Here is a 12,199-nt window from a genome sequence, read left to right as displayed (position 1 = left end):
GCAGCATATATTTACAATTTAGAAATCACTGAAGCTGATGAGGTAAAGCATTAAATATTTTGTATTTGGACTGTTTTTAATTGAACAAATATCAAAAAGGATTTGCAAATGATCACATTTTATTTTTTAGGTTTTACACAACTTACCAACTTTTTTGGAACTGGAATTGCACACCTCTTTTTAATTATTTAAATAATACTGTTGTTGTATTCAGTCATAGTTTGATGTGTCTGATACCTTTTTACTGCCTTTTGTCAATATTGTGGTGCCGTGATAACCAAACCAACAGTCTGCAATAACATCTTGATTATTTCATCTGTATTATTACATTAGTACAAAAAATATATCCAGAATAATTTAATGTGAAGTGTAAAGAGATGATATTGTTTAGCAGTGTAAATGATAATATCCATGTACAACAGATTGAATGTGTGAATCTACAGTCTTCTGAGCATCCGGCAGGACTCGACTCAGTTTACACAGTATTGGCTTTAATTACAACAGAGTAGGTCTATAGTAAAAGACAAAGTAATCACTCCCTTATTGTAGGTCCCAAACATATGCACACACAGGCCTCAGTGACACCCTCCAGTGTCCATGTTTGGAACTATCGTCCAGTGCAGAAGCTTCTCCTCAGTGAGACATCAGACATGTCCACCAATGAATGAGCTGAAGTAATAGTAAGAGGATGGAGCTGGTTTCTGACATGAGTCTTAGCTCTTCTTTGTCTGATTGTTATTCTTCAAGGATTCCAGCAAGCTCTTGATCCTCTCGCTGGCCGGCTCCCGTCTCCTCTTCTTACGGCTTTTGATCCCTGCAACCTGGGACGGCAGGAGGAGGGTAGCGAGTCCCCAAGGTTTGGGAGTGTCTTTGTCACCTGTGGGGGTGTTGGTTTCACTCTGCTGGAACAGCCAGGAGCTCTCCTGACACAAAGCCACGAAGCGCTCGAGCTGCGTGGCGTTGACGTTCTTGCTGACGTTCAGAGAGATCTCGAACGGGTTCTGGATGTGTAGCGGGGCGACCTCCGGCTTGTTCTGCTCTTTGCCCTGGAGAGAACGGAAGGGGACAATGCTGGCAGATGAAAACACATTCTGGAGCAGCAGCAGCCATAAGCGCAGTCCTATATGCAGAGGGTGTTATGGTTCATCTATCTCCTTGGTCATGGATTTAGCTCTTAGCTGCTGTATCTGGGGCACTTATAGCTGAGTGGAACACCTCTCTACAGGCTAGCAGATGGGAAAGGGAGACAAATGGGCACGGCTCTGGAAGACATTTTGACATGAGTCATGATAACTGAGAATAATTCAAAAGAGGGGAACCAAAAAAAATGACAGGAATGTCCTCAACTGATATGAAAACCTGCTACGCACACCGAACGTTTTAGCAATGGAAGCATATATGATCTGTACCTCTGTCTGGCAGTCATGGCCATCAAATGAACCATCAATATGTGGGTCAGAGAGAAGTCAAGAACCTTCTATAGTGCTTTGCACGGTGTATCCTTCCTAAAGCCTGACAGTAAAAGGGCGGGAGGGATAGAAGACGGCAACATAAAGCCATCAGTCAGAAGAGAGGAGTGAAGCGGAGAATTGTAGCACAGTAAAGGAGATTTATGGCTGTTGCTCCACCAGTGAAAGCCTGTAGGCACGGGTCACGGCCACAGTCTACCTGCAGGCTTCCTCTGCTGTGTCAAACCTGATATTAGTCTCATATATTAGGCCGCAGGGTCCCTCAGTCCCAAAGGCATCAATTCATTAAACTCCAAGCACCAGCAAGGTCTCTGCATCTCATATGATGAGCAACCAAAGCATGAACACCCAACACCTAATTTATCAACTTTATTTCTAGGGGCAAAAGTAAAGGTGATAAATTATTTAAGGCTGCAAATGTTTAGTGGGAGGTTAATTAACTGATTTGTACAGCTTAGGTGGGAAAATTAGCCCTGATCCCCCCTGATGTTACCTTTTTAGAAAAAGTCATCAAAAAAGATTTCCAAATAGGAATGCACATTAAATACTGGCGCTGATAAATTCATTTATATTGCTGTATGGTAACATCCTGCAACATGGCAGCCTTTAGCAGAAGAAAGTGCAAAAACGGGAGTAAAACAAAATTATCTGCATAAATTAAAGGCACCTGGACTTAAAAGTGATCCTTGGAACTTACCAAAGACACAGTGGACATTTATATGGACCTGAGTTAGATGCTGGTGAAATACACAAAGCAAAGAAAGCAAACAAAAGCCTGGACGCTTGGTCAAAACGTTAAAGCTGGATTTGTGGGTAAAATTAAAGTGACGAAGACACCAAAGGATATTCTGGTTGTATGGGGACAAGTCTTTACATATATTTTTAATTTATTACATAATTGGAGAGATGTTTGTGCATGATGCAAGGCAAGTTTGTAAAGCTGAATATATATAGAATATAAATGAAAGATGCTAAATAGTTCATTGATGAGTAACATTAGTCAATACAATATATATTGTAAGGTATAAATTTAACTAAAAATCCAACATACATGACGGGTTACAATTGATTAATGATCAATTATTAAATTAATTCTCGACTATTTTGATAACTGATTTAATCTGTTTGAGCAAGTTTTACGCAAAAAAGTTGATTTCAGCTTCTCAAATGTGAATATTCTCTGGTTTCTTTCCTCTGAATATACACTGAATATCTTTGGGATGAAGACAAAACAAGACATTTGAAGAAGTAACCTTATACTTATGGAAACACTGATCAATGTTTTTGCACCATTTTATGAAAAAACAAATCAATTACTCTAGAAAATAATTGACAGATTAGCTGAAAATGAAATAATAATATAAATAACAATATCTGATTTGACTGATTATGTTAAAGCATTTAGTTGAAATTTTAGTTTAGTTTTTAGTTTCAACTGTTCTGTAGAATCCAAGGAATATTTGTTTAGTTGTTTGAACTTTACTAGAAAAATGAACATTTGAAGAGTCAGAACTGTTCTTTGTTCAAATAGTGTTTGGATAGGAGCACTTCCTGGATTCAAAATGAGTTTGTTTGAGGTGTTTTTGGATAGGGACACCAAAAATTTCCTAAAAAAAAAAAACCCTAGAAGGCAACAATTAAAATTCCTTTAATGTCATGGTATGGTCATGTCAGACATTAAAACAAACAAATTCGAGCATTCCCTTTTCATTGGGGAGTCAAAAGATAGAAAAAACATACCAAAGATACCAAAGCGCTTGTTTTAAAGGAGTCACTGCACATGAAAAAATTAGTACTGCTGTCCAACCAGCAAGCTGGAGCCACAGACTGTACATTAAACATGTTAAATATGAAATTCCTATTTAATGTATGATCTATGGCTGAAGCAAATTGCTTCCCCCTGCTCGAAGCGTGAACTGACCGCAGGATTGCTGCTGGAGTTCAAGACAAGCGCAACATCATAAATTGAAGATAACAGTAAGCTGATCAGCTGTTTATAACTGTTGGTTGTCTGTCAATGTAAATTTAAGCCCATTATCCAGAAAACAGAAGCCCACTGCTCTGAAATAAAACTCTGGAGTTTTTAAATAAATATCTACTCCTTTTAAAGATGAATGATTATTAATGATTTCTTACAAATCATAAACAGACACCAACTCATTCAGTGAACACTGGGCATCGATTTGAACTCTTAGTAACGTGAAACAGGCAAATTAAAACCGCTATTCTGGCCTGGAATAGAAATATCAAAGGAGGGCACAGCAGCTGCTGTGAGTATTCCTTGATCTTTGATGACATATCATGGTTACTTTATGAATTATTACAGTAAATATATTACAGACTTCTCCTTTAAGGTCCAACATGACCACGTTGTGACAAAAAAGACGTTTTTATTGTTGTAAAAGAGAGTGCCTTAGAGGTGATTTTTTTTCCCTTTTTGCTTTTGTTGTAATAGTGATGTTTTGGTTTGGTTCAGTCAGAGCTATGGAAGATTAAAATCATCCATCTTTGCTCGCTACATCTGAGCCTTTCTTACCCTCAAGTGTGTATAAACTATAAGTTATATTCACTTTGTTTTGAACTTCTTTTGAAAATTATTTAAAATTACATGATTATCAGTTATCTCATTGATATCAGCTATGAGAAGCAAGTAATTATCAGTTATCGGTATCTGCTAGAAAAATCCATATCGTGCAACCCTTTTTTATTTTTTAAGTTCTATTGCTGACACTCTTTCAGCACCTATCAAAAGCATTTCACAGGCACAGACAACAGCAGGCTGAATGTGGCTCTAAATAGAATAAATATGCATTTGTTTACACTTAGCCTGATGGAGCTCCTAATTGGGATCCCAGCTCAAGGGCGCCAGGCCCTGTGGGGCCGGCATCAATCACATATGACAAGGACATCTGTCATCTGTGTGTGTGGGAAGAAGACGCCATCCACCAAACGCTGCCTTTATTACCAACAGATTCTGTGCTGGAGCTGAGCTCTGAGGCAGGGAGGGTAAGTTGAAAGGAGGCTGATCTGGGTTTCCTTTACTGCTGAAGCTCTTTAATAGATTTTTCTTTATGCTCTGGTTTCTTGGTGATGCAACAGTTTGATTTTCAAACTAGATTACAAGACGTCCAAGCAACAGTAAAGCCTAAGGGCTGGACGGACCATTTTGTGAGTAGAGCCTGACTGGTGCTGCATTCTGAAGGCATTTATTATTAAAGGAGTAGTTCACTCAAAAATGAAAATTCAGTCATTATCTATTCACCCTCATGCCAAAGGGTTGGGTTTATTTTGTTAGTCCACAAAACACTGCTGAAGTTTCACAGGAAAACAGCATTGCAGAATCTCCCAGACAGTGGAAGTGAGGGATGACCAGTTTTCAAACATTAACACAACCGGAAAAAACAATACTGCTCGTCTGGCATAATCCAAGTCTCTTAAAGTCTTGACATGGATGTACAAGTGAACCTGGCTGAAACAGTGAAGATTCAGGCTAAAAACATGGTGTAAATAACATTTTTTTAGTCAACTTGGTATGTTGGGGCTTTAGGAGACTTGGATTAGACCAAATGAGCAGTATGGAGGCTTTTTATTCTATTGTTTTCATATGTCTGAAAACTGGTCACCACTTCCATTATTTGGGAGATTCTGCAACACTGTTTTCCTGTGAAACTCCAGCAGTTTTTTTGTGGCTAAAAAGCTAAATCTGACCTTCACTCAGCATGAGGGTGAGTAGATGATGACTGAATTTCATTTCTGGGTGAACTATCCCTTTAAGATCTTTGTAGGTTGGGTTTAGAAAAAGTACTATATGAATAAAGATATATTAAAATGAGGTATATTAAAGAGTAGTCAGCGCCCTCTTGAGGAAAAACTTAATAATACTGACACAGTTTCAAAATTATATCAAACAAACGTGCTGCAGATGTATCTGCTACATGCTAATATCAGCTTATAACAGTCTGGGTGACATGTTGGTCTGGCTTTAGTTTTGAGGACAGTTTCAGACAGCAACCAGTGACCGGTTCCAGTGTCCACAGCAAAACTACACACATTCTGTACTCAAGTAGAAGTCTAGTAAAAGTACTAATTTAACTTCTTTACTCAAGTATAAAAGTAAGAAGTAGCTCTCTGAGGGACATTTCTACAGGCTGCTGTTACAGGCTGCTTCTGTGCAAAGCTAACAGAACCTCACCTTTTCTGTGGTCAAGTCTCCCTCCCTGTCTTTTTCGTTTTGTTACGTCTTTTCCTCTTGTTCCATCTTTGATGTAATTTTTGTCTCTATACGTCTTTTTCGTCCTATTATGTCTTTTATGGTATTTTTTCCATGTTATGGCTTTTACATATCGTTACATCTTTTCAGTCTTGTTGCATCTTTTCCATCATTTTTGTCTCGTTATATCTTTTACATCTTGTTACGTCTTTTTTGTCTTCTTACGTCATTTTTGTCTTCTTACGTCATTTTAATCCAGTTATGTCTTTTGCCTCATTTTTGTCTTGTTACGTCTTTTACATCGTTTTTGTCTCACTGTGTCTGTCGCATGACAGGCACTGATGGATACACCAAGGAATTGCCTTTTCTATGCTTTACTGCCCCATCCACTTAGATTGAACAAATTTAATCAACAATTTCTCTCAAATGCATTAAAAATAAAAAGTAAGAAGCCTGTTTTGAAAATGTAAAGAATAGAAAGTAGAGATATTGGTGTTAAAATGGAGGAAGTAATAGTAAAAGGCTGTCAGAAAATACTAGATATTATATATATTAGATTGTGAATGATTAAAATGTCTCCATGATTTGCCTTTACAGAGAGATCCTAAGTATGTGCACATTCTATCAGGTGCTTCTTCTTTGGTGTATACACACATCCACATCCACACAAGTCAAACCTTAAATCACACTCTCTGCTGGTCTGCGTCACACTTTCCCTGGAGACACACCAGTAAACCAATAACAGCAAACAGTAGGTGGTGCCTCAGATTTCTTCTCCTTCCCCTTCTTATTTGGCAACATAATGAAATGGATGACAACACAGAGTTCTACATCTGCGATATGGAACCGGTTTGGATTTTCCAAAACTGACGCAGCACAAACAGTTTCTCGCAAAGAATGCAAAAAACAAGGTTCAGATGTCGGTGAACATACTGCTTTAAGGATTTATATATACACCAAATATATGTGATAAGTGCTAAACTTGCTGTGACAGAAAACAGCCTTGTTCCAGACAAGAATTAACAACTTTAAACAATTTTAAAATGTGTTAAAAGCTTTCAGATTCTCAAACTAACAACACCTACTGATAACAAGTATAGATGCGCTGCTATAATCATCTTTGTTTTTACAACCTAGGCATAAAGAGGGTTAGCTCACTTTTGGGTTTAAAAACAATGGGAATACCGCTCAAGCACTGGTAAACTCTGTTTTTTTTTTTCCAGAAATTCCTTAAATAATATTGCTATCAGATGTGTCTCAACCATAATATGTCAACTCCGTAGCCCTTCTAAATCAAAGCTAAATAAAATTTTGATTGGAAATAAGAGAACTCTGAGCAACTTTAAAAATTATAATGGCTGCTCACTATGACTGTGCTGTGAAATTAAAAAACGGAACATTTTATCAACTCTGTAAGACGTCTGACAGAGCTGACATCTGCATTTAATAAGGAAATTAATCACTAGGAGGTTGGCCTGTTAAAAGGTTTAATAGCCAAGAGTTCAATCTTTTTAAAATATATTTTCCAGCATAATTGAAGAGTAAAAATCAAAAACCCTCATAATACAGTTTTGTACCAATTCTCAATAATGAGTATTATCATATTATTTACAGTTAATCTGCAAACTTATTTACACATCCAGCTGTTACAGAGAAACATTATCATTCATTTGACAGCATGTTTTTCACCACCTGATGAGTATTCTGGCAATATTCACTCTTTTAGCTCTCTGTTTGCTTTCTACCAGCTGTTAAGTGATGAAAACAAACATTATGAGAGCAGTCACAGAAACAAAACTGTAAAGTTCCAGCCAGCCAGACAGCTAAATGATGATCTGAAACTCCCTATAAAGCTCTGTGAAGTTGATGTGAGCTGCAGATTCAGCTGATAATTCATATTGTCGTATTGTTTTTACATTGTCATTATAATTAAGTTTTAGGATTAGCTAAGTAATCAAAAGATAATGTAAATGGCCATCATTGGGGTTATTATGGCTATAAATATTAATACATACCTTTCTGATATTTATGGACATTCTGCTGAAAGGAAAGGTGGCGTAGAACTCAAAGAACTCACGCAGCAGTTGCTCTGAGATAAAGTAAGGAAAGTCAAGTTAGCCGCTAACACAAAACACCAGTATCAATCAAAGTGAGTTGTGGGTCTGCAGCCGTGACTCTTCACTCTCGTGCTCACCTAGTGTTTCTGTGTTGCTCTGGAGCTGGATCTTGCTGAAGTCGCTGACAAACGTACAGTCGTTCCCCTCAATCACGCACTTGTCCGCGGGACCTTGTGAGACGAGAGCGGGGATACAAGGTAAGTGACTGCCTTAACAGGCCTATGATGGTCGTAAACAAGACACAGATGGATGGCGTCGCTGCGTTCATGAGAGGAAACACAAAGACACAGAGGGGAAGGAGGGAGAGCATGTACATGTGTGTGTTTGAAGCTGGTCAAAACAGAGAGAGCATGGACCATGTCCTTGCTTGGCTGGTTTACGTCTCCAGCGGTGCCCTTGTTACCAGTCTCCTTCACCACGATGAGGTTGCTGCTGCTGCTGCTGGTGTGTGTGTGTGTGTGTGTGTGTGTGTGTGTGTGTGTGTGTGTGTGTGTGTGTGTGTGTGTGTGTGTGTGTGTGTGTGTGTGTGTGTGTAACACTGCTGTTTAAATAGCTGCCTGTATGCTCGCGTGTGTGTCCGGTGGAGGCGGGGTCATCGACCTTCCCAGAGTGATGGGCCTTTTATTGTCCTGTAAGCACTCTGTGTGATAGAGTCTGAGCTAAACGGGGCCGAGGAGGAGGAGGAGGTGGAGGGAGAGGAAGAGGAGGTGGTGGAGGGGGGTAGATTGCTTTTGGAAGGCAATTATCAGGCAGCCAAGGTGACAGAGATAGAGGAGCTGCAGTAGTGGACTGGCAGGCAGACGGGTGTGCTGCTGGTTCACATTATCACAGGACACATTCATTACAAATATATAAAAGGTAATGAGAAGGTAAGGTATGTTCTAATGTTATCTACAGAATAGAAACAATTGGTTTGTGGAAATAAAGTAAAACAGCTGCAGACAATCCGGGACTGCTGATGAAAGACATGCTTAGTAATTTAGGTTGGTGCCAAGGCAGCTGGGTCATACCTGACATCAGAGATTGGAAGGAACTAAGTACAAATACTTTGTTATAGTATTTAAGTAGTGTTTTCAGTTATCTGTCCTTTACTTGAGTATTGAACTTTTTACTTTCCCCCCCAACATTGACAAATCTTTACTTTTAACTTGTTACATTTTCAAAACAAGCTTATTACTTGCTTATTACCATGTATTTGAGGGGAGTTATTTATTAATTTTATTTTTGTGTTGCTGCATGCCATCTTCAAAACATCAAGTATGATTTCAACCTACATGGAAGGCACAATGACACACAGACGGGTTTCAGTGCAACATCATCACAGAGATGTGCATGCAACTAGGCAGCAGAAAACATGCTTGTCCACATAGCACAACCAGTGTTGCAAACAGATTTAGCAACTATTTAGACCCTTTTACTTACAGAAATTGAGTAGTGACAAATTTAGTGACTTATTCTGCAAACAGCATTGAGATCTCTCTCTTCCTCTCCCGGGCCGCTCATTACTGACATTAATGTTACATCTACGCTCCTGATATGGTTAATAAAGAGAAGATTAACAGGCTCAATAACCTACAAAACCAGGTAAGTTGAGAAAAATTAATAGGACAAGTCAGCAACACAAAATGTTTTTTTTTTGTTTCAGCTCCTTTTAGTGAAACATTTATTTGAATAACAAACTTGGAGGGGTGATTTCATTCAGAGACCTGATGACCAAACTGATCCTCAACTATTGTAAGCACAATTTAACATTTTATATAATATAGTAATATGATACGAAAGACTATGCTAAATGTTATGCTGATTACAACAGCTGACTCTAATCTTTTGACCAGCTACCAAAGCTGTTTGTCCCCTGAATGCACGTGTACCCTGTAACTTCTGTAAACAAAAAACTTGTCTAAAGAAAAGATGATGTAACAAGAGAAAAAAATGTGAGACATCACAAGACAAAACCAATGTAAAAAATGTAACAAGACCAAAAAAATACAAAAACAACCTAACAAGACAAACAACACAAAAGATGTAACAAGATGAAAAAGACGTAAAAGGTGACAAGATGAGACGAGACTTGAGCGCAGACAGGAATTACCAATAGAAACGTCCTTCAGAAGGTGACTTTTTACTTTCATACTTTGAGTACATTTCAGAGCCTGTACTTTTTCACTTTTTCTTGAGTAAAGAAGTTGAATCAGTACTTTTACTTTCACCAGTCTTTTTTTCCACAAGTATTTGTACTTCTGCTTGAGTACAGATTGTGCTTACTTTCACCACCTCTGCCTGATATTGAAATGCTGATGGCCTAAGTGCTGTCTTTTGCTTTTTTTAAAGGCTGCGTTAAAGTAATGTGAGTAATTTTTTGAACTTACCAGACCGTTTTACTTGTTCTATTATTTCTCTTTACCCTCTTAGTCATTATATCCACATTACTGATGATTATTTATCAAAAATCTCACTACGTTAATATTTTGTGATGGTCATCCCTACAATATTGTTGCAATATTGATAGGGTTATTGGTTTTATCATTTTATCTGATTTTGTCCATATCACCCAGTCTTACTGTTGGGTAGTTTCATCTATAGCAACGCATCATTTTGTTTAAGATCATCATATGTTTTTACTATTTGAGAATTTTTGGTCTGTTATTTTAGAGAAAGTTTATATCAAGATATGAATTGTACAATTGCAGTGTTGCCTAAAAATATCGATATATCAAGAAGCCCTGATATTATATTGATTTGACACATTTTGCCATATGCTATAAGAGTACTGCAATAACATATATTGCAATTTAATACCTTACTTAATACATAGTCCATTCAACTTAAACAAATGCAAATGTGTGTGGTATTTGGAACAGTGATAACTTGTACAAAAAAGTTATGCAGTAACTGGGGAATCTTATAGTAAACTACTGAAACTGTAATAGAAATAAAATAAAACCTGTACTCAAATTAAAATTAAATGTTAAATTGCAGTGAAATTAAATAAGCCCCACTGACTGTGACATCTGCTAAACTCACCAGAAAAAAAGTCAGCACCATCTAGTGGACTGAAAGTGCAATTGATATTATAATTCAAGTGCCAAAAAGTTTGATTTATATTTGCAATAATATTTATTAATATAACAAAAGAACCCAATCCATCTGCTGGTTACATGGACAGGTCAAAGAAGGATTGATAAAGTCCTGTTTTATCACTCTGCATGTAAGGAAAGGAACAGCAAGGTAGGAAAAAGAAACAAAAAAACAGTTTTTCCTTTAGCAAAGACTTTGTTTTTGTTTTCCTTTTTGTAAAATTGTTGGTTAATTTCATCTTTAACAACAAGGAAAAATGTCACTGGTCACAAAGGACAGATGTGTAAAGATATTGCGAGTAGCCATTAATTCATTTTAAGTAATAAACTGCAAAGCTGGAATAATTAACAATAAAATAATTTGTCAATTACCTGTCATCAGAAACTTCATTATCCCTGATAAATAGTTTAAATTATTTTTCAAGCTAAAATATTCAACATTTCCTGGTTCCAGATGTTCTTTGATGTGATAATAAAGTGAATATTCATTTGTTGGAGTAAAAAACAAGACATTTGATGACATGGCCTCAGCCTTTGGCAAAATCTGATTTTTGACATTTTATAGGTTAAACAAGTAATCTGCAGATCAGATGAGGATTTAATACTTTTCTTTGTCTAAAGTGACATAATATGTTCTGTTGGTAAAACAAATAAGTTTTCAGGAAATGTCATTTTGAGCTTTAGGAAATTGTGATGGGCTGCTGCTGACAATCATTATCAGATTAATCAATCAAACATTAAAAATAATCATTAGAGCACTTACAAATTGTTACATTTCAAACTCATATAAAAAATCCAAGAATCATTATTTTATTAAACTCTTCCCACTGTGTGAATTTGAGTGACCAAATTAGTACAGTTTGAAGAGACTAAAATACCTTATTGCTCTTATAGGGTTGTTGATTTGACTGATGACTCTTCTCTGAGCTGATCAAATCTACAGCAGCATACTGTACGTTATTTACTGGTCTGAGCGTAGCTGTATCGTACCGTGGAAAACCCCACACTAACCTCACCGTTATCGGTGGTTAAATGCTGAAATTTCTTGACACACTTTCCTGAGAAACCTCAATCAGTTCAATGCACGGTGCAAAACAACACACCAAAACCTGTGAACTCTCTAAGAATCGCTGCATCTCTTTAACCCACTGTTTTTTGTTTCCGTTTTGTTCCTATGTGTGTACAAGCGGTATGAGTTTCTCTTCCCCTCTCTTTCTTGCTCTCGATCTCTCTCTCTCTCTTTCTCTCTTTGTGAGGCCTGTCCTCTTCCAGAGGAAGAGAGAAGGCTGTATGGCTCAGGTCCCACCTGGTGACACTTGAAGTTGT

The 12,199-nt window shown here is 37.4% G+C and overlaps 1 protein-coding gene across 1 annotated transcript in view; it reads right to left on the bottom strand.

Moving 5' to 3' along the window:
* Nucleotides 1-344: 344 nt before the first annotated feature.
* mtpap (mitochondrial poly(A) polymerase) overlaps nt 345-12,199 on the bottom strand; it is a 20,166-nt gene continuing 8,311 nt past the window's right edge. The window contains exons 8-10 of the mRNA XM_084710378.1: nt 7,874-7,966; nt 7,695-7,768; nt 345-1,046 (exon numbers count right to left, since the gene is read on the bottom strand). Coding sequence (XP_084566504.1) covers nt 714-1,046; nt 7,695-7,768; nt 7,874-7,966 — 500 coding nt within the window. The 3' untranslated portion in view covers nt 345-713. The remainder of the gene's footprint in view (nt 1,047-7,694; nt 7,769-7,873; nt 7,967-12,199) is intronic.

This window comes from Lutjanus erythropterus, chromosome 21, assembly GCF_056507025.1.
Source record: "Lutjanus erythropterus isolate fLutEry1 chromosome 21, fLutEry1.hap2, whole genome shotgun sequence".
NCBI lineage: Eukaryota > Metazoa > Chordata > Actinopteri > Lutjaniformes > Lutjanidae > Lutjanus > Lutjanus erythropterus.
Note: the sequence above shows the minus strand (reverse complement) of the source record. Positions and strands in the feature narration are given on the sequence as shown.